At 49.5% G+C, this 23,160-nt stretch overlaps 1 protein-coding gene across 2 annotated transcripts in view; it reads left to right on the forward strand.

The window, feature by feature from the left end:
• Nucleotides 1–23,160, forward strand: part of STK10 (serine/threonine kinase 10) — a 113,621-nt gene that overhangs the window by 51,240 nt on the left and 39,221 nt on the right. For both annotated transcript variants that reach the window (XM_026007115.2, XM_072756592.1), the window contains 5 exons: nt 2,906–2,954; nt 7,911–8,060; nt 19,788–19,860; nt 20,858–21,052; nt 21,631–21,712. In XM_026007115.2, coding sequence (XP_025862900.1) covers nt 2,906–2,954; nt 7,911–8,060; nt 19,788–19,860; nt 20,858–21,052; nt 21,631–21,712 — 549 coding nt within the window. The remainder of the gene's footprint in view (nt 1–2,905; nt 2,955–7,910; nt 8,061–19,787; nt 19,861–20,857; nt 21,053–21,630; nt 21,713–23,160) is intronic.

Raw genomic sequence — 23,160 nt, forward strand, 5'->3', positions numbered from 1 at the left:
GTTTATTCCCGGGAATAAGACCAAAGCTAAGCCCAGAGCTTCTCAGCAGCCAAAGCAATCAGTCAATCAGTAAATTTAACAAATTGCAAAAGGAAAGTGCATGGGGTCATGGGGATCTAGAATTGCAGAAGAGGAAGTGAACTAGATTGGCAGAATGTGCAAGCTTTCCTAGTGCTGAACTGAACTCTGGAGAGGATGGTCATAGGGACCTTGTGTCACGGTATTGCATAAGGGACGGTTCCCTGACAGATACAGGAACTGCCAGAATTTGGTCACTTCTCGCACTGTGGTAATAACAGTGGGTGTGTTGATATACTGTGGTTCTAGAAGGCATGGATTTGTAGGAAGCCTGAATAACATGGTCTAAGTGTGATACTTGGTGGTTCTGTTTGCTAGAAATTCAGCAAGGACATATTAATTGGTGTGGCTTTGCTATTGTGCTTTCATGTTGAGAATCTCATGTAAGTGCCTTGATGTTGGAGGTAACAGCAATTAGTGCCATTTTACAGATGAAATTGAGGCTTGGGGAGATTAAGTGACTTACTCAAGGTCACACAGCCAATTTAAGTGGCACTATCAGGACTTGAATTCAGGTCCATCTTGTCCTTTGCGACTGCAGGCTGTGAGAGAAGAGGGAATCGCCTGAGCCTGTGCTGCGTTCACTGTGTGGGCAGAGTTTGGACTGTTGTTTTGTAAACACCACCTCATGTAGTCCTTACAGTAACCCTGGGTGGCCCATAGTATTCTTCTGTTTTACAGAAAGGCCACATAGGTATTAAGGGGTGGAGAGGCAGAGCACGGGCTCCTGACCTGAGTTTGCTGAGGGGACTTCAGAGTGTACAGGATTTCAGTAGAACTGCATGCAAACACTTGTTCTTATTTGCATTTTTCTGGGTGAGAGGAGAGAGAGGTTACCTTTCATAGAGTCTCAAAAAACAACACAAGTACAGAAGAATCCCAGATCTGTGAGCTCAAGGAAGGAGTCCTAGCTACAGCTCTTACTGACTGAGCCCAAACTGGGTGCCTGTTGCTCAGCAAAGCTTGGATGACCTTGCCAAGGTCATTCCCTTGGGGTTTGGGTATGTATTCCCCCCCACCTTACAGGCTGCTCAGGTAGCAAGTGGTTTTCCATAATGACACATTTTGCTTCATACATTGCCTCTCATGTCTGGGCTTTTCTGGCTTTTCTGGGCAATTAGTAGGATTTTTCTGTCCTTCTGTGGAGCTGAGAATTGTTAAAAGGCAGAATGAGATGCTGTACTGCAAGAGGTCAATGGCTGTGTCCAGGTCCCCTCCGGTCCCTGATCCCTGGGAACAGTCTGGTGATTGGATGGATGACTGGCAGAAAGAAGTTCCTCTTCCCACTGTCATGGGTTGTCAGACATTAATTCATCTGTGATGGCTTTTATTCAGGGTCACTGTAGTTTTAGAAGTCCTGGAGAAGGGGTACTAGCCAGGCACGGCTGGAGTGACCCCAGGAGCCTCAGAGGCCATGTCCTTCCTTCCTGGCAGGAGGTGGTGTGCAAGCTGCGGTATCTCCTTATGTGGCTCTCTCTCCTGACTGGCATGGAGCCTTCTACAACATGGAGCAGGCCTGTCTGCTGCCCTAGGAGGTTAGGAGGGCCAGCACTGTCTTGCTACCCCCAGTAGCTAGCTAGTACTCTGGACCCCTGCTTGACCCACTGTGGCCTGTCCCCCTAAATATAGCCCAGTGGTGTGGCCCATGTTAGAGCAGTGGCATCAGCAGCCCCATCTTCCAGCTGAGAAAATGCACTCAATTGGAGTGCCTTGCTCAAGGCCATAGCAAGTGAACGGTGGGTCTGGGACCTGGGTCCAGCCATGCATTGCTACATCCTTATATTTACATTGCTGGGAAGCCTCTGGAAGTTCACCACAAGCTGGAGACTCCATGGATATACGGAGGCCCCTCCTCCTTCCTCTGGCTGGAGAGCAGCTCTGGCCCAGGGGTTTCTGGTTGGCACCAAGGGCGCTCTGCATTCTTTGCATCCTTCTCTGGCCCCCATGCTGCTGGGAGCCCCCTGGGGGTATGGGTCTGATTGTGATCCTGGGCCCACTGCCTAGTGGGTGTGTGATGAATGAATGAATGAATGCATGTGTGAATGAATGACCTGGGGAGGTTGAAAACCTTTCTAGTACATGACCTGTTACCAAATAATCTGCAACCTTGGTCAGCCCCATCCCCTTTCTGGGCCTGTTTTTTTTTTTTTTTAATATTTTCTTTATTTATTCATGAGAGAGACACACAGAGAGGCAGAGACACAGGCAGAGGGAGAAGCAGGCTCCCTGTGGGAAGCTCAATGCGGGACTCGATCCCAGGACCCTGGGATCACCACCTGAGCTGAAGGCAGATGCTCAACCACTGAGCCACCCAGGTACCCCACTGGGCATGGGTTTCTACACCTGAGCTGGTCTTCGAGCCCTGATGTTCTGGTGTTCCAAGCCAGCAAGGGCCCTGGCCTCTAGAAGGTGGAGAGAGGCAAGGGATGGGTGCTGGGATTCTGTGAGGGCTTGGCCGGCATGTGTGTGGGCAGAGGTGTCCTCTGGGACTCCTGGCTGTGGAGCCTAGGAAGTGGGGCAGCTGGCAGCTGGGGCGCAGGAGGAGGGTGCAGGGCCTGGTGAGAAAAGGCGATTTGTGGCAGCTGAGGGTTTCCATGGCAACTTTTTGTCCCCCTGAAAAATACCCAGTAAACCCTCTAGATTTTAGGGCACCCTATGAGGTTTGGGGTCAGATTGGGGTCATGCAGACTGGACAGGCCCTGGGACGGGAGGAGGAGAGGCCAGGGAGCAAGGGCACTGGGTGCTGGCAGATCCTGCTGGACCAGGGCCAGGTCCTGGCTGTGCACCCCTCCCTGCTCATTATTACTTTGCCTTTTGTTTTCTGTAGATCATGATCGAGTTCTGTCCTGGAGGAGCTGTGGACGCCATCATGTTGGGTGAGTCTTTCTAGATCCAGTGTGGTGGTGCTTGGGTGGGCTCTAGAACCCTGGTCTAGGACTGGGTCACTCCCCTGCCCCAGCAACTCACATGGCCTCTTGGAGTATCTTCATTCTGTCCCCTTTCAGGAGCAGGGGTTGGTTTCTTGGAGAGAATGTAGGGCTCTCATTGCAAAACCAGCGCTTCCTGTTCAAAAAGCCATGTGTCCTTGAGCTGGTCACTCGCCCCCTCAAGCTTTGTTGGCCATGAGAAGGGTGATTCTTCCTTTGCCCCACCCCACAGCGCCCTTAGGAGGTGAAAATGAGACCCCTGAGGGAAGTTCTTTGAAAAGCGGGGATCCCCACCCATTTTGTAAGAGCTTAATGGGGGTGTTGTCAGATTTTCATACCCCAGACAAGCTTGAACAGGAAAAAAATTCATTTCTGTGAATATTTTGTCAATAGTCCCTGTATGCCAGAGATGGTGGTGGGTGCTTTCACATATTTTACCTGAGTGTTTCTGTTTTATTTTTGGCCAGATTGACACTTAGAAGGGTTAAGGAGGTGGCCCAGAGTCCCCAGCAGGACTGAGATGGGAGCCTGGGTCTTGTGGGCATGGTACACAGTGAGGGGAGGCCGAGGGGCCAGGGCCCCAGAACATGGAAAGGCAGGCCCACGATTGTGGGGTGGCTCAGCAGAGGGGAGGTTTTTGGGGTAATGTAGAACCACTCAGCCATTCTATTATTGTGAGGAAGGTATTTTCCCCCTGAGTTTAACTCAGGAATGTCCTGAATTTATGGCAGCCCTTTCCAGAGCTATAGAAACCCTGGCCTTCCTTGCAGAGACCCTTCCCACTCCCAGAGTTCTCAGATGGGGAAATGGCAGTCGGTAGCTAGACATGAGTACTTACGACATGGCCCTTGGGTGTTCTCTCAGCTGAGACTGCCTTTGAAGAGTTTCATTATTCTGTGCAGAATTTAACAAAATAATAATGGTGGTCTTGTATGAATTGAGACTCTCTAGCTTTTAAGGCAAAGACTGTTTAAATTGGTTTAGAGGAGAAAAAGGTGGGAGATGTAGGAGGGGAATTTTTTGCACAAATAACTAAAAAGTTCAAGGGTGACCGGCTTCAGGCACAGCTTGGTCTAGGAATTTTGTTTTGTTTTGTTTTAAGTTTTCATAAGAACTTGGTTTCCTTCTTTCAGCTCTTGGCCCCGCTTTCCTCTGTGTTGGTCTCATTCTCATTCTGGACTTCTGTTCATGGTGACAAGGTGGCTATAGGAACTCCAGCAATATTTGTATTCCAAACAGCAGGATAGAAGAAGAGAGGGTAGGATCACTCCAAAAATCCACACCCCATTTCCACTTTTTATTTTTATTATTTTATTATTACTTTTAAAAGATTTTATATTTTTATTCATGAGAGACAGAGAGAGAGACAGAGACATAGACAGGGAGAAGCAGGCTCCCTGCGGGGAACCCGATGCAGGACTCGATCCTAGGGCCCCTGGATCACACTGTGAGCTGAAGGCAGATGCTCAACTGCTGAACCAGTCAGGTGCCCCCAATTCCATTTTTTAAAGGAGCTGTTAGAGAATCCCCACATGACACTTTCATTTACACCTCATTGGCCTGATTGTAATAGCACAGAGCTGGAAGAGAGACTGGGAAATGCGGTCTTCTACCTGGGTGGCTGTATGTTTAGATGCTAAAAAAGAAGGGGAGAATGGGAGCCACCTACCAGCGTCTGCCTCTCCAGGTGTGCAGCTTGGATCAATGAGGTCTGGGGTAGAATGTCAGAGATGGAAGAGGCATTTACACATACCAGGTCCTTGACCTCAATACCTGGGGCAGGAGCCCGGGCTATGGCTCAGCCTGCGGGCAGACTCACCTTCTGGCTCCCTGTCTCACTTTTCCAACCCCACCTGGTTTTCTCCCTGTTGGTGACAGCAGTTAAAGGAAAATTGCCGTCAGCATTCTGGAAATCCAGGTGGGAGAAGAGAAGGTGGGATGCGGAGACCTGACAAGGTGAGACCCGGCCGTGGGTGCAGCTGTGTGATGAGGGGTGCACTCTCCCATAGATGCCTGCCCTGCATAGAGGGACTTTCTGCCCTTAGTGTCTCCCCATCGCCCTATGGAGTCATATAGAGTGATGAGGCTGGGCTTGGGGTCCGAGAGACCTGAGGGCTGCCCTAGGTTCCTCTGTGTGGTGGGGCACTGGGTTGGCCCCTTTGCGAGATGAGGGGAATATGCAGGGCACTTCACTGTATGGCCCCTCTAGTTAGTTAACTAACACCCAGTGTTTGCTCTGATCCGAGTTGGCCTTGCCTTGCTGGTTGGCTCTCAGCCTTCCTGCGGAGGAGAAGGGGTGGGGTGGAGCTGGCTGCAGTTTCAAACAGGCGAAGGAGTCATCTGCGATGTTGCAGATTTTTTTAATATGAGGAAAATATTCATGTATTGCTGTGTAATCAAAAATTAATCTTAAGAATTTATCATACTGTACGATTCCAATTATATGACATTCTAGAAAAGGCTAGATGATGGGGCCAGAAATCGAAGGAATGACAGCTTAGGGGCTGGTGATGGGGGTGAAATGTTGATCACACACAGATTTGGGGCAGTGAAGGAAACATTTTCTATCTGAATCACGGTGGCATTTATGTGACTATATACGTTTGTCTAAATTCATAGAATTGTAATCTAAACAAAAATGAATCTTACTGTTGACAAATTCTAGGACTTAAAAAGGTCTGTTTGCCTTATTGGGTTATTGTGAAGATTAAATGAAAGAATGCATCCAAGTCCCTAACTCCATGCCCGGTACATTGGTAAAGGCTCAGAAAATGATGACCGTGAGACCTTCATTGTCGTCATCATCATAGCTTGGCTTATTTTGGTTTCATTTATGTAGAGAAATCAGACACAAGCAAGGCCCAGTTGGCCATTCAAAAAAATTACTGCAGATAATCCAGCATAATTTCAGGGCCAGCATAACAATAATGACCTTTCATTGGCTCTCCTTCGTGCTGAGGAGTCAGCGTACTTTATGGCTGGAGTCCTGCCTACGTCACTTCTCATCATCCCATTTTATGGATTAGGAGATGAAGGCATGGATCGAAGGAGCACCTTTGAGAAACCGCATAGCTAATGAGGGGCAGTGCCTCAGTTCGGGCCCAGTCTGCGTGGTCCTATGTCCCCCTCCCCCAGCTCTGAGCCTGTCTGTGGTCTGGGGGGGCCTTGGGGGTTAGGGATGAGGTCTCAGGGAGCCTCAGGTCACAGGAGGTCACAGAAAACCTTTGAGGGTTTCTGGCCAGGCATGGCGAAGGGAGACAGATGGGAGAGTACTGCCCTGGTCTGAGGGAGGCCTGGCAGCAGTGCCCTGTCTGGCCAGCCCCAGAGCCTGCGGCATGAGGACCCAGCAGGCAGGGCAGTGGGGGGCTCACTTCAGCGTAGGTGGCTTGGTGGCACCAAGAACTAAATAATACGATGGCCAGTGGGTCAGTGAGCACATGATGTTGGCCTTGAATCTTATGCCCTCCCTCCCTCTGCACCCACTCAGACCCACATTGTCGTTCCCACCTCCCTAAGCTGCTGAGTCGGAGATGCTTCCTCTTGGAAGCCTTGGCTGGACCACCACAATGGCCCCTCACTGAGATCCCTGCCTGCTCTTGCTCCCTGCAAGCTCTTCACTTATCCCACTGGGGAGAACTTTTTATTTATTTTACTTTATTATTATTATTTAAAAAAATTATATAGTTATTCATGAGAGAGACACAGAGAGAGGCAAAGACATAGGCAGAGGGAGAAGCTGGCTCCCCGTGGGGAGCCTGATGTGGGACTCGATCCCAGGACCCCAGGATCATGGCCTGAGCCGAAGGTAGACATGCTCAACCACTGAGCCACCCAGGTGCCCCTAAATGCAAAAATCAGATTGTCTCTGCCTGCTGAGAGCCTGTCCTGGACTGCCCTTTGCCTTTCAGATAAAGTGTAACCTTCACAGCTAGCCTGTAGGGTCCTGCACAATCAGGCTCTTCCAACCTCTGGCCTTGATTCATTTTCCCCTCATCCTTCCCCTTCCATCAAAAAGGGTCCTTTGCACATGCTGTGTGTCCCCCCGCTGTGTGGGATACTCCTCTTTGTATTCTACACCTGCTCAGAGAAGGGCCCCGCCATCTCTAAGCAGACACTGGTTGTAGCAGTGTGTGTGTGTCTCCCAGCCAGCACACGAGAGGCCCCAGGAGTCAGCCTTCCCACGAGCCCTTCACCTTCTGTCACCTTCACATCTCTAGCACCACCGGCCAGTACACATTTCTTCAACACTAGCCCAAGTCAGCCTCCAGACCTCTGCTTCTGCTGCTTCCTTGACCTGGAATGCCCTGGCCCCACCTTTTCGCCTCTCAAACACCTGTTCTTCCTACAAGACACAGCTTGAATGTGCTCGCTTCTGGGCAGGCTTCTAATTCCCAGACAGAAGGGATTACTGCCCATCCTGCCCGGCCCCAGCCCCCATCCCAGTCCCCCTCTGTTCTAGGCATGGCTCATTGTTTCCATGCCCCTCTCTGTGTCCCTGCACCAAGTGTGGAGTTTGACATGGAGTAAGTGTCACTCATTGCCTGCTTGCAGGGTGGATCTTTGCCTCTTAGAAGGGTTTTCTTTATGAACTTGCTCTCTGAAGCGGGCTGGCTGGCTTGAATCTCAGATCTGTGAATTGCTACCTGTGTGACCTTGAGCAAGTGTATTGACCTCTCTCGGAGCCCTGGCTGCTTCATCTGTCAACTGAGATAATTGTGCCTACTCCGTAGTGTTACTACAAGGACAAAATAGGTAACACGAAGGGCTTAGAAGTGAACTTGTACGTGGTGAGTGGTCAGTGACATCGGGGGCTCTTGTATCTCTGGCAGCTGGCTGAGCCCGGCATTCAGCCTGCCTGCAGAGACCATGTGCTGAATTGACGGTTCACTTCCCCTCTGTTTCCAGAGCTAGACAGAGGCCTCACTGAGCCCCAGATTCAGGTGGTTTGCCGCCAGATGCTGGAAGCCCTCCACTTTCTGCATGGCAAGAAGATAATCCACCGAGATCTGAAAGCCGGCAACGTGCTGATGACCCTGGAGGGAGACATCAGGCTGGGTAAGAGCCGTCTGTGGGTGAGGATGGGTGGGCAGAGCCTGGCAGTGCCTATCCTGTGGTGCCTACCTGGGGATATCAGCCTGGTCTCAGCGGCGGGGTGTGGGGCATGTGTGTAGAGTCCTGACTCCCATGTGGCCCAGGGTGTCCGTGGTCTTCACTTACCTGCTATGGGCCACAGAACTCAGACCATTCCTACTGGCTCAGTCTAACCCACTGGTTCTCAACTGAGGAGGACTTTGTCCCCCCAGGGACATTTGGCAATGTCTAGAGCCATCTTTGGTTATCACAACATGGGGGCAGGGGAGACTCCTGGCATCTGGTGTGTGGAGGCGAGGAATGCTCAGCATCCTGCAGCACACAGGACAGCCACTTGGGATGACGTGATCCTGTGCCTCTGGGGCTGCTGGTGCGCTGTGGGAGGTGCTGCTCTGACCCTTTTGCTCTTGCTTCTAATAGAGAAGATTTGAGTGAGAGGGACAGACAGAGGGACAAGGCCGCCTCTGTTCGCAGATAGAATACATCAGACATATATGTATTTAAACAAATCTTTTTTAAAAAAAATATTGCATTTATTTATTCACAAGAAACACAGAGAGAGGCAGAGATGTAGGCAGAGGGAGAGACAGGCTCCCTTCGGGGACCCTGATGCAGGACTTGATCCCAGGACCCCGGGATCACACCTTGAGCAGAAGGCAGATGTTAACCACTGAGCCACCCAGGCGTCAGTGAACAAACCTTTTTAGTTTTCATGTCTCTTCTCTCTTTGTACTTTTTAAAAAATTGTGGTAAAATATATGTGACATAAAATTTATCATCCTAACTTTGAAGTATACTGTTTTGAAGTACACAGTTCAGTGGCATTAAATACATTCATGTTGTTGGGCAACCATCACCACCATCCATCTCCAGAAACTTTTCTGTTATCCCAAACTGAAACACCATCTCCATTAAACACTAACCCTCACCCGAGCCCCAGCCCCTGGTAACCTTTGTGTCTGGCATATTTCACTCAGCCTAGTGTCCTTAAGGTTCATCCATGTTGTAACAGGTGTCAGAATTTCCTTATGTTTTTAATATATGTATATATTTTTTAACCAAAGTAACACATACACACTTCCTCTGCTCCAGCCACCTTGTTTCCCCATCCATTTCCAGTGATGACACTTTCAGGTCTTGTCACATTTGCTCCTACGTTGATAAATAATATGCTTATAACGCTATTTCTTAAGTAACGATTTTTATTCTTGGATGAAAAAATAATACATGCTTATTATACATAATTTACATAGTACAGGAGGGCTTGGACAGGAAAGCCAAGAGGTACCTTCAATCTCATTATCTGGATGTTGACACTGGTTGTGATCCCAGATAAGGTCTGCATGCGTCTCTGCCAAAAGAAGGACGTACGGACAGGTGTTGGGGAGTGGTACTGATGACACAGAAATTGTACTCTCTTGTTTACCACTTTGACTGCATTCCATTGTTTTCTAGTAACTTCTTCCTGGTAGCAAAATCATTCATTTACCTGCACCCCTCTACCTCCCTCAACCCTGTCCTTTGAAGATAGGAGTGTCACTATTGTTCCTCTCATAGAACCTTCGTAACTTTAAGGAACATTTGAATTATGTCCACAAGAAACTGCACCAGCGTTCAGTCTATGTGATGGAGAACTGCAGGGATAGGCATGAGGGTTGGAACAGAATGGTACATTGCAATCAAGGACATCTTCTACTGCAGGAGGGCAGCTCCCAGCATCCTTGCTTTGAGGGCTATGAGGCTCAGACAGGATGGAGACCTGCCCTGGGTCACAGCTGAGCAAGGATAGAGCCAGAGCTGACCCCAGGGCCACTGGCTCACTTCTCAGGGCCTCATCCATATCACTGCACTCACTTCCATGTGTGCTATGAACTGATGAGGGTGGGGCTGGGCTTTACAAAATGTATACAAGACTGGTAGGTTCTCAGATTTAGTGCCTTTTAGTCCTCTGGAGGGCTCCTAATACTCAGATTGCTGGATACAACCCCAGGGTTTCTGTCTGGGATGGGGCCCAAGAACTTGCATTTCTTTTCTTTCTTTTTTTTTTTTTTTTTAAGAGAGAGAAAGAACATGCCAGGGAAGGGGCTAAGGGAGAGAATCTTCAAGCAGACTCCCTGCTGAGGGTGGAGCCAGTTGGAGGCTCCTTCCCACAACCCGTGAGATTATGACCTGAGCTGAAACCAGAAGTTGGACGCTCAACTGTCTGAGCCACCCAGGTGTCCCCGAACTTGCATTTCTAGTAAGCTCCCACTTGTAACTGCTGATGGGGGACCACACTTTGATAACCACTACTTTTAACCCTCACTATCCAAAGTGTGGTTGGTGGCAGCATCAGCATTACCTGGGAGCTTGTTAGAAATGCTGTGTTGTCCAGAAGGTAGGATTCGTTCTATCTTGAAAACAGCAGTATGACCAAGTTTCTCATATTAGGTACCAGCGGGGTCACTTTCTGTTCTACGTCCCAAAGACCAGAATCCCTGATTCTTGCGGGTCTGTGCCTTCTGGGGTTCAGCTCACATCCCTGTGACTGTTCCTCCTCCTTGTTCCTTCTTTTACCTGCGATGGTTAAGAGCATGCACTCTGTAGTCAGAGAGTCTTGAGTTCAAATCCCAAGTCAGCCTCTAGTCCTGTGACCTTGGAAAAGTCAGTTAACTATGCTGCTTTTCCATTCCCTCACCTGTAAAATGAGAATGATAATAAAACATCTGTCAGAGGGTTGTGAGACCAGTTACAAGGAGGTGTATGTGTAGTAAGCTCTCTGTAAAGGCCAGCTGTAATTACTGTTGTTTCTGTGTGCCAGGCCCTGTCTGTGCTGAGCAGGGAGGAGAATGAGAGCCTCCTCCTTCTCCTGCTCCTGCAGAGTTCTGGCAGAGGGGAGCCATCAGGGCTGGGGAGGGAGCCAGTGCTGGGGTAGGCAGTGTACAGAGAGGGGTGATCTGTTCCTCCACCTGTGGTGGAGGTTTGGGTTGAGAAGAGGCTTTGGTGGGAGGGTAGTCTGAGCTGCGTTGTGAAAGGTAGATAAATATTTGCCAGGTAAGCCAGACTGGGCAGGGCAATGCAGGCAGAGGGAGCCTAGTGGGCAGGAGCATGGAGGTGAGGAACAGTGGGGTATTTTGGGGGGACGGATAATAAAAATAATGTACATTTATTGGGTTTATGGAGCACCCACTAGATGGCAGACATTAGAAGGAGGCATTTTCTGGATATCTCATTTAATCGGCTCTCCCTGGGGGTATTGGGCAGGGATGTGGGGAGGGGAGGGACTATATGAACACAGACAGGGACACTGAATTCAGACCATGAGGGAGGAGAAGTAGCAGGATGCCACTCGGGTCTTCCTTACTCCATAGCCGCCAGTGGATGGGCTCATTCAGGGTAGAGTGTGGGTAGCCAGGGAGAGGCCAGGTTGGGGAGTGCCTTCGGCTTTAGGCTCAGGGAGTATGTAGGGGGTGGGGGCACAGAAGAGAATCCCTTGTGCTCTGGGGAATTCAAGGGAAACCTTCAGCTGAGCCTTCAAGAGCATATCACTTGGGGGAGGCAGAAGCCAGCAAACCTGGGTCAGGACCAGCCTGTTAGAGCCGGGAAGCCCTGCTGGGGATGGGGATGGAGGGAGGGCCCTAGCAGCCTCAGGCTGAGGTGTCTCCGTCAGGTTCTCATTTCCCATTGCCATCTCCCCCTCCACCCCCCTGAGTCTGGAGGGCGCTGACATGCTGAGCTGACTCCAGAATCTCACTCAGAGCCTAGCAGAGGGTGGGATGCAAGCAGATGGGTGCATCAGATTTCCAAATGACTTGGCATATGCAGTTGAGAAAACCAGGAAGCCAATTAAAAAGGAAAAAAGTTCAAAGAGAGTTGAGTGTGAATATTTACACAATTTCACTGAGCCCTGGGAGCCGTGGTGTACATGCCTGCTGAGGCTTGTTGTTGTTTTGTAAAATCCTCCTTCCCCCTTGGGCCTGGAATCTGCAGCCTGGAGGAACAGTGCAGGAGGCTTGGGAGAAAGGGTGGCAGCTTGTCTCTTCCTAGTTTCTTGGGACTGTCTTGGGCCCCTGAGGCCCCTGCCCCCCACCATATCCTTATATAACTCAAGGATGCAAAAGAGAATTGTGTAGCAGATCTTTCTCCCAAGCAAGGGCATCACCTTATTGGAGACCACGTCTGTGCTCTCACCGGAGTGGAAATAGAATGAGAAGCAGCAGGATGAGCTGAACAAAGCATGGGCTCTAGACACAGACATGCCTGGTTCAAATCCTGGCTCTGCCACTTTGAGCTGGAGAAGCGTAACTGTCCAAACCTCGGTTCCTTTATCAATGGCAATGGGTATAACCATAGACCCGACCTCACAGGGCTGTTGTGACCAGTAGGGTGAAGTGTACAAAATACTGTCACAGGGAGACTCAGCATTACATCCCTCACTGCTACGAGACATTTTGCTTCTTCCTTGTGTTAAATATTTACTTCTGTCAAGGATATCAGACTTGCCTGAAATTCATTTGATAGTGGCCCAGTAAAGCAGAAGTTCTAACTCTGAGTGGATGTGAAGCAATTCTTGGTGCCTGGTGAGAATACATTGGTGCAGAGAGAGAAAGGAAGTGGGGTGTGGACTTGGAGTCCGAAGAACTACATTCTTGTCCTGGATCTGCTGCTTCACATTGGAAGACCTTGGACAAGTCACCTAACCCTTTGGAGCTTTAGCTTTTCAACTCGGGTGTGGTAATAGTTTCTATCTCACAGAATTCGTGTGACAAGTGAGACAGTGCATGCAAAGCATCTGTAGGTGCCTAGCACATCAGAGAGGCCAGTGAATGTTAGGTTTCTTTCTTGGGCCTAGGAATGTCTTGGAGAAGCTGCTATGAGACAACGTTCTCTGTTCTCTGAAGAATCTGTGTTCTTTCCCCAGCAGTGCTTCTCTGAAGATGGGGGCTAATTTTACTTTAGGGGTCTTTCAAGTTCTTTTTTTTTCTTTTTGAAGATTTTACTTATTAATTTGAGGGAGAGACAGAGATAGTGACAGGGGTAGCATAGTGATAGAGAGCAAGAATGGAGAGGAAAGAGAGAAGAAGGCTCCCTGCACAGACACTGGGCTCAATCCCAGGACCCTGGGATCATGACCTGAGCTGAAGGCACATGCTTAACCCATTGAGCCACTGAGGCGTCCCATGGGGGGTTTTCAAGTTCTAAGAAGAAGTCTGAATTGGCCTAAAAATAAAAAATGCCCAGCACAGAGCTTGGTGTACAGCTGGTGCTCAAATCACTAGTACCTTCCAGTATTGCCATTACTTTATCATTTTATGATTACTATGGCATTCCCAATTCCCAAAGTCCGTTTGATGCACAGGAAGCCTTGCAAGTGGGCCTGGCAGGAACCAGACTGTGTTGTTTGACTCCCAACCCAGAATTCCTGTGTGCTGCTGCCAGCAGGTCGGTGTCCTGGCTCTTTCACTATGGCTACCATGTACTGAGCCAGGGTTTGATATGTAGAAATTCATTTAGTCCTTGAAGGCCACTGATACCATTTTATAGAGGAGGTATCTGTCTTTTTTTTTTTTTAATAAAAGACTTAACCCCAAATCATCCAGCCAGTAAGAGGCATATCGGGGGTTCAAACCAGTGCCTCTGGCTTCAGAGCCCACATGCTTAACCACTACCCTATTTTACTCTTGGTGACCATTGATAAGAACCAGTCTCCTGTGATTTAAGGCAGATAGGAAAATGTGTGTATACGGCATACGGAACTGCAGTAGAGAAGAGAGAGACAGCTGGGCGTCCATGGCAATGGGACCCAGGAACACAAATGCTGCCAAGACTCTCTGGTCTGCCTTTCTGTGCATGTTGGCCAGGCTCTCAGACCATCCCCCTCCTGCATTAATTTTCCCAGCATCACCTGTCTCAGGAAGATTGGAACCTCCCCATTCAGGTTTTGGAGTCTGTAATCCCAGGGAAGGGCTCTGATTGGCCTAGCTTGGCAGGTGGTACAGACCCCTGGGCCAATCAGCGAGATCTGGTAAGGACCTGCTTCTCTGATTGGCCCTGCTGTGGCAGTCTCTGAGGAGGAAGGTGGGGTCAGGTAGCCAGATGGACGTATTGCCTTCCTTGTCCCCCTCCTTGTCTCCGAGGAGCAGTATGCTGGGACGGGTCAGAAAGTGAGAAGATTTGCACTGTCCTGAAAAATATGTTGTTTTCTACAGCCTGTCGGAGGCAAGAAAAAAGTTCTGAATATGTGATGGAGGTTGAGGGAGAAAAAACAGAAAGAGACAGAGTGGCGTAGGAGAGGGGAGAGAGTCAGTGAAGTCAGTGGGGCCAGAAGGCTGCAGGTGGATGAGGATGAGCGGGAAAACCAGGTTCTCTGAACAAAAGAAAATGAACCTAGAAACAGAGAAGTAGAGCAGTTGGCTCTGCCTCACAGTTGGCTCGATGATATGATGCTTGTTCAACAGGTGAGACTGAGGCTCAGAAACATGAAGCAGTTGGTCTCAGATCACAGAATCTTCTACTTTGCCTGCCAGGTACCGTTTCCATGACACTCCTGGGAAGGCAGATCGCCCTGGTAATTGAGAGAAGTCACTTGGGGGCCTTTGGTGGAGCCTCCCTCTTAGTGAGCTGGCATTGTAATCCAGAGGAAGAGGGCCCATGGGGTTCCGGGGCTGGGGGTCAGAGTCTTTTGCCTTCTCATCCCCATCTCCATGTCAGCAGGTCCCACAGCTTCTCTAGGCTTCTTGTCCCCATGGGTACCATTAGGTATATGGCTGGTGTTGGTCCATAGGGCCACTGCTGGCATTTTAGTTGAGACAATGTTGTTTTTTTATTTAAGACTTTATTTATTTATTCATGAGAGATCGAGAGAGAGAGGTGGAGACATAGGCAGAGGGAGAAGCAGGCTCCCTGCAAGGAGCCCGACATGGGACTCAATCCCAGACCCCGGGATCATGCCCTGAGCCAAAGGCAGACGCTCAACCGCTGAGCCACCCAGGTGTCCCGAGACAGTTTTTGCCTTAGGAAGTGCAGCGCCCCTGGCTCTCCCCTATTAAATGGGAGGAGCACTCCTCTTCGTGATGACAACCAGACTGTCCCCATTCACTTTCAAACACATCCTGAAATGCAGGGCACCACCCCTGGTTGAGGACCACCTAGAATTCAGACCTAGAATTCCAGGGTAAGCCTGGCCCACGCTGGCCTGTACACTCATTGGCCTGGGGTAGAGGGTCCAGGAGGGGGGGCAGTATAGAAGTCTTACTGGACAGTGGTTTGCATTTAACTAGCCTGCCATTATTTGGGAAAATGCTCTCTTATCCTAGATTCTTTTGGTTGTTTACAGTTAAGGGGACAGATGAGAGATTTTGTTCAATATCTTCATGCATTCTAAGTTCATAGCCCTGTGTATGTGTATCACATATAATTGTTCTTATATATGTAATTTTTTGATTATGAGTAACATATGGTATTTACACACACATAGGAAAATATGTGCGATACTTATTGCAACAATATTTATTTATTTATTTATTTATTTATTTATTTATTTATTTTTTGCAACAACATTTATAAGAGCAAGAAATGAGAAATAATCCAATTTACTCCAGAAGAGGTTTAATTAAATAAGTTACGGTACTATCATACGATGGAATCTTCTTCAGTGATTGAAAATTAAATTGTAGAAAATGTGTAATCTTTTATAAAAATGTATATATATACATGAAGGGACAAAACCAAGCTGCATCATAACAAGTTTAATCTGGTTTTATTTTTAAAAACTTTTTATTTACACATGTACTTTTTTTTAAAGATTTATTTATTCATGAGAGACACAGAGAGAGAAGCAGAGACACAGGCAGAGGGAGAAGCAGGCCCTATGCAGGGAGCCCGACGTGGGACTCAATCCCAGGACTCCAGGATCACGCCCTGGGCCAAAGGCAGGCGCTGAACTGCTGAGCCACCTGGGCTGCCCTTACACATGCACTTTTTATTTGTATAAATAAATCTGGAGCCAACTCATAAGTGTTTATCTCTGCCAGGATTATGGAGATTTTCTAATCTGTAAATGTTCGAACTTTTGATAAGCAGCATTGCCTTGGTAATAATAAGAAAATATATATATGTGAGTATATAAATAGATACAGTAATATAGACAGTCTGGAATAAGACCCACTACTAAGGAAACAAAAGTCACTCCGAATGTACCCCGTGGGCCTCCTCTCATGTTTTTCTGTGCACAGAAAGGTACGACCATGTAGGGGTAAAGAGCTCAGACTTATTGTCATGTCTGTCCTTAGAGCTAGGTGACTGTCCACAAGTTCCTTAATGTCTCTAAGTGTCAGCCTTTTCATCTGTAAAACGGGGGTAATTTCCCTGCCACTAAGGGTCATGGCTATAAATGATATGGATAGGGATATACATGCAGATGATATGCAGAGGAAGATCTGAGTGACACGTGGACGTCTGTACAGTGTTGTACACCTGGTAAGTTCTTAGCGAATACTGTTGGTTGAGGGCAGCCCCGGTGGTGCAGCGGCTTAGCGCCGCCTGCAGCCCAGGGCGTAATCCTGGAGACCCTGGATTGAGTCCCATGTCGGGCTCTCTGTATGATGCCTGCTTCTCCCTCTGCCTGTGTCTCTGCCTCTCCCTCTGTCTCTATGAATAAATAAAAAAATATAAAAAAAAAGAACTGTTGGTTGAGTGCGTGCAGTGTTTCAGGGTTTTGTTAATAATGGTGTGCCCTTTATCCAATGTGTGCAGCTCACACCCCCGGCAAGTGTGCAGTGCTCTCACCACATCCTGGCTCCCACTGGGTTTTACTCAAAAAGCAAGAACAAAAACTGACAAACCTCAAAAACTTTGCCACATGCATTTCAGCTTTTTAAACCAGAAAGGCAGTACATACTCTTTATCAAAGTGTCTAAAGTTAAAAAAAATGTATGTTTCTCTTGGCGTGCCCACCAAAATGCTGCTTCTGGGGAGGTGATTACTATTAAGCTTGATGTGTAAGCTCACAGACCCTGTTCTCTGTGTGTGGGTGTATCTGTCTGCACAGTATGTGTTTGTCATTCTTTTAAAATACAACTGGGATTGTGCTATACCTTCTATTATGTGTCAATCATTCGGCAACATGTTGTGGACAAAATCCCAAGTTAGTACTTACAAATGCAACTTTATTATTTTTAAGGGCTGCCTATTAGTTCCTGGCTGGACGGTGCCATAATTTAACCGTTTGCCAGCTAAGCTTTAGCAACAACTTGGCGGCTTCCAATTTTTTATTTCTTTAAATAATGCTTTTGTAAGCTTCCAAATGTGGTATAATGTAGTTTGGAGGGTTTATTTCTAGGAAGAGAGTTGCTGTCAAATGTATTTCTTAAAACCCAGAGTTATTTTTTTCTAGACACAAAAGGTAGTCTAGCACAGTCTGGCCGTCCATTTATTTAATTGTTCATTTGGGAATAGTCCTTCATATGCCAGATGTGCCAGGGGCACCACGGTGGATGAAACAGAAATGGACTCTTGCCTTATGGAAATGATAATTTATGAAACAGAGTCCCCACCTGCCTACTGCCCTGTTTCTGATTGTTGTCAAATGGTAGACGGAGAGAGGAGTATTTTTATTAGAGGAGACTGCCTGGGGAAAAATCCCCTTTGAATTGTCCGAGGTCCACCTCCTAAACTCCATTCAGGAAGCCTGAGGTCCCTGGCCTGTGGGGAGGACCTGTCCAGGGCGGTCTTACGAGGCAGAAGAGGGAAGTAGCAGCTATATCCAAAAGACTGGCTGGCTTCTTGCCTAAGGGAGGGCCCTGGGGACCAACTGTGTGTCATTGTGAAAGTTGGTGGTTCTGCTTTTCCTCTTTCTTCTTAGGCAGGGACTGGAGACACTGGTGGGGAGTGGTGGCTGTGTCTCCCTCCTGGAAGCCTCAGGCTGGGTTTGAGGGACATTCACTGTTGTTCCCAAAAGATACCTAGGGTGATGCGCCAGCTATTATTGGTGTTTGCGGGGGAGGTGGGCCCTAGGAGGCCCCCATAGGAAGGAGGTGAGTCAGGCTCTCATTATTCCCTGGGGAGCCCACAGGGGTGGCGACTTGACCTGGTATACCAGGTAGTCAGCAGCACAGCCAGGTTCTCATCTGGCCTTCCTGGTTTTGTAAACCTTCCCCTCCTCACCCCCGCCTGGTGCAGCTGTAGGCCCCTCCCTGGGCTAGACTGTCCCCCTAGGCCTGTCATCAGCTGACAGCAGCTACTATTTAGTTAGCTGAGATCGGGCTCTAGTCTCTGAGACCACTCCCAGGAACCTCAGCTGTGCCCCAGCCTAAAATTCTCGGGGCTTACGTGTGCCCCATGGACAGAGCATTTCCCAGAAGCAGGGCTTGGAGCAGAGCGCTTTATGTGTTCCATTTAATCCTCATGGCAACCCTGCAAGGTAGTTCTACTAGTATCACCACCCCTGTATCACAGATGGGGACGATGAGGGTCAGAGGTTTGCTAATTGTCTGAGCCCTGTCTGTCTCCCACCTTATCTGCCTCTACCTCCCTTCCCTGTAGTCCCGTTACCCTACCCCTCCCTGGCCCTTCAGCCAGTTTGTTATTCCTGTCTGGAAATATCTTCCCCCAGGTCTTGACCTCTTGTCTAAAACAGCTGCCCATCCACCCAGCACCCACCATGAATCACATGGAGGTTGTTGAAGGCCTGTTTTCATTCCTAGAATAATAAGCCACATGAGGGTAAAGATTCTGGTTCAGCTCTGTTCCTAGAACTGTGCCTAGCACATAATAGATGTTCAATTAATATGGTCAAATGAGTGAATAGCCTGGGGACGACCCTCAGCTGTGCTTCCTCCAAGCACTGCCTCCCTCTCTCCCTGACTCTCCTATCCCTTGTGCTCCTGTCTTTTCACCCTGTGAATATACACTTACTGGTATTTGATTGCTATCTGCTTTTACCACTAAACTTTGAGCTGCCCAAGGGGAAGGACTTAGTTTGCTTGGTTCGCTCCTGGCTAATGTCTGGCTCCAGATGGCACCCCAATGAATAGGTGCATAAACCAGTGAAATGAAAGAATCGGGACTGGAGCCAGTTCTCTGGTGTTTAGGCCCATGCTCTTAGCATTATGCTCCTTCCTGGTTTGAAATTGTGGGTCTGATTCAAGCTGTACAAGACAGCAGTTATGTGGCTGTGGTTCAGACCAGTTCATTTCAAGAGCTAGACAGAGGGTTCTGGGGTGGCTGGCAGTTAGGACAACTTTGCATCTTCTCTTTGGATTTAGCATCACTAGTCTGCTTTTAAGGTGTTGCTTCGTCTGAATTTATTTATTTTTTAAAGATTTTATTTATTTATTTTAGAGAGAGAGAGAGCGCACTTGAGCAGGGGGAGGGCCAGAAGGAGAGGGAGAGAGATCATCTCAAGCAGACTGCACTGAGCATGGAGCCCAATGCGGGTCTCGATCTCACAACCTAGAGATCATGACTTGAGTTGAAACCAAGAGTCAGACACTCACCCAACTGAGCCACCCAATTCATACTCTCAATTTATACTCTCATTAGCAGGAAGGAAAAGTGCATGGCTCTATATATCCTTACAATAGTAGATACAGAAATTTGCTAGATAGGCAGTGGCATCTGTTAATTGATTTGGAACGTTTGTCTCTGAGTTCACACACCCCAGGGCTGTGGGTGGAGGAATGTCCATCGAATACTCTGATTTTTGTCTTGCAGCTGACTTTGGTGTGTCTGCCAAGAATCTGAAAACTCTGCAGAAACGAGATTCCTTCATAGGAACGCCTTACTGGTGAGTCGTGCAGTTTCTGGAAAGGGAATGGTGAACTGAGGTCCATGCTCAGACTCCCCAAGGTGACTGCTGGCTGCTGTAGAGGAGAGAGGACAGCGGCCAGGGCTCCAGAGTCAGGCTGCTGGGTCTGAGCCCAGGCCACACCATTCGCGAGTGCCGTGTGACCTTGGCTAAGTTGCTTTAGCTTTCCCATGCCTCAGTTTCCTCCTCTATGAAATCTGGGTTCACGGCTTGTTGTGAAGATTAAACAGGATGATGAGTATGGAGAATGCTCCATTAAGACCACCCACATGGGAACCCCTAGAAAATGGTTCAATTCTTGATTAATTCAACAAGTACAGATTGAATGGGAGTCCCTGGCTTGGGACTGTGAAGATGAACAGGTCCAATTCCTATTCTCCCACGAATTTTCTCTGGACTTCTCTAGTCCATTGTATTTCCTTCTTTTCCAAAACTATTACTTAAAAAAAAAAAAAATCCACAGAAACACTCTGAGTTTCACACCTAATTACTTTCTGTTTTTCCCATGCATTACTTCTCACTTGGGAGTTAGGCTCCCTTCTTGCTTGCTTATTACTTACCCTTTCTTTCTCTCTCTCTGCCCTTTTACTCCTCTTTTTCCTATTCTCTCCCATCCCTTCTCTCTGTGCTGTTGTATTCTCTCTGCCCGCCCCCTGGTGCCCCCAGGTGGTTCCTGGCACCTTCCCCTCTGCCCCCACCCACCCCGGCCCCAGGACTCTGTGTTCTGGATTGTTGCTGCCATCTTGTGGCAGGCCTCGGGAACTGCAGCAGGACATGGCGCCGAGCCCCTCTGAAGGCGTCTTTCTGAGTGAAGACCGTCATGAGGAAGACAGTGGGATGGACGCTAATGTGCATCGTGGTTCGGGAGTGCTGCCAAGCCTCTGACATTGGCTTGTGGTGGCCCCTACCCTGAGTCCCTGAGAAGTGCCTGCGGAGGCCGGGTTCTTAGCCCTGTGTTGTCGCTTGGTTGGTTCAGGATGGCCCCTGAGGTGGTGATGTGTGAGACCATGAAGGACACTCCGTACGACTACAAAGCCGACATCTGGTCCCTGGGCATCACTCTGATTGAGATGGCCCAGATTGAGCCCCCGCATCATGAGCTCAACCCCATGCGGGTCCTGCTCAAGATCGCCAAGTCGGATCCCCCCACTCTGCTCACGCCTTCCAAGTGGTAAGGAGCAAGGCCTGCCTGAGGGCGCTTGCCGCGTGGCCAGCGGGCCTGGGACACGGGGCAGGTGGGATTGGATGGGTGCAGCGCCAGGGTGCTCCTGTCACTGCCAGGCCCCAGAGTTGGGGAGCAGTCAGGGCCTGGAGGTCTCCGGGGCGTTCTGCTCTGCCTGGACCCTCCGTGCCTTTTTCTGTCCTCTGTGCCCTTGACATTGGGCTGTCCGTCAAAGAGACAGTGTGATCAATAAGCCGGATCCCCCTGGCAGCCACATGGCACAACCCTGGGCTGGGAATGGGGCTCACACTGAAACCCCACCACTTCCGTGCTTTGCTGTGTGGCCTCAGGCAAGTCCCCGCTCCTCTGATTTCCACATCCTCATCTGTACAGTGATGCTCATGATGAGAAGGTCATCTCGAAAGCCCCCCATCTCCACTTAGCTCCTGCGGGTGCCCTTTGTTTTTTGAGGGCTTTGTTTGGGAAGCGCGTGCCTCCTGGGAGAGTAGAGCCTGTGAGTCGGGAATACTCTCAGTTCTTGCCCTATTCCAAGCTAACTGCTGCCACCTGTACCATGCCCCCTCCAGGTCCGTGGAGTTCCGTGACTTCCTGAAGACCGCTCTGGATAAGAACCCGGAGACCCGGCCCAGCGCTGCACAGCTCCTGGAGGTAAGTGCCCTCCTCTCCCGGGTGGGGGGTCGGGGGGCGGAGGGCTGCCTGCCCTCTGTCCTGCCCTTCCTTTGCGGGTGGAAGATGGCGAGCTCACCGGTGACTTGGAAGCTGGGTGTGCTCCTCCTCAGCCCAGGCGACGACCAGAACAACCATTCTTTCATCAGCTGCTGCTCCCTGGGCACCTCCTGAATGCCTGCTCTCGTCCTGGGAGGGCTATGGTGAAGGCAGCTCCCCCACAGTCTGTCCTCACTTCTGTTCTAGTGGGGGAGACAGGGCATGAACATCTGGCAGACAGGTGCACATGGCAGGGGAGAGAGGGCTACAAGGAAAAAGAAAAGAAAGCCTAACCCTAACCCCTGTGGCGGCTGGCTCCCCTGTAGAAGGGGGGCATGGAAGGGCTTTGTGTGGGAAGACACCCAGAGGAGGCCAGGGGGCTGGGCAAGTGTGCTGTGGAGCCGAGGCACCAGCCTGGCCTGCCAGTGTGATTGGGAGGAATGAGGAGGCTAGGGTGTGGACCCAGGAGTGAGGGCAGAGATCAGAGAGGTGTAGGGTGTGTGCACGCCCAGTTTGGATGGCTCACCAAGAGGACACATACCACATGATACACTCTCTACTCTGAGACTTTGCAGCAGGACACAGATTCCAGAAAGAAAGTGGATGCTCAGTGTGAACCATATTGTCTGTGCAAACAGTCAAGGCAGAGTGAGCCACTCTTGTCCATTTGTGGTGGATCCCTACCCAGACCCGGGTTTCCAGAGGCCAGCTAAGGGCCAGTGGTGGAAGCAGGCTTTTCAAAGTGGGGCAGGCAGGCTGCTGTGCTCACTTCTTTCTGCACAAAGGGCCAGGATGTGTAGGGTCATGCAGGGTCTCGAAGCCCAGACCAGGCCTTGAGCTTCCCCTTGTGTGTGGAGGGGTACCTCTGAGCGTTTGGATGGGGGAGACCACATCTGACTTACACTTACAAGGGCCCCTCTGGGTACTGTGTGAGGAATCTCTGGCCTTAACGTAGAGAAGGGAATGATGGTTTCCTTGAACATTTTTGAAATATTGGAGGTAGCTAGGAGCTGCCCTTTGCCCAGGCTGGTGCCTTGTGTTTTGAAAGTGGTGCACACCACCTGCCCAGCTGTCCTCAGATCTGCCGATCACTGTCCCCATGCCATCACTGCTGGTGGGAGAAAGGAGGAGGGGCTTCTCCTCCATGCCTTGCCCACTGTGTTCCTTCCACGTATGTGACTCGCAACCTCTGTTGTGTGTCGGGAGGAAAGGAAGAAGAGGCCACACCAAGCACAGAGTCTTTGTTTGTGGTCAGCTCCTTTTCCTGTGAACCTACTATGGGCCAAGCACCGGGCCCATTTTTGACATTCCAGGCTACAGTGCATCCCTCGGGTGTGCAACACAGTGATGAGGTGTGTGGACTGCGGTTGTAAAGTTGTAAAGTCCTGGGT

The sequence above is a fragment of the Vulpes vulpes genome, chromosome 4 (genome assembly GCF_048418805.1).
Source record: "Vulpes vulpes isolate BD-2025 chromosome 4, VulVul3, whole genome shotgun sequence".
Taxonomy (NCBI): Eukaryota; Metazoa; Chordata; class Mammalia; order Carnivora; family Canidae; genus Vulpes; species Vulpes vulpes.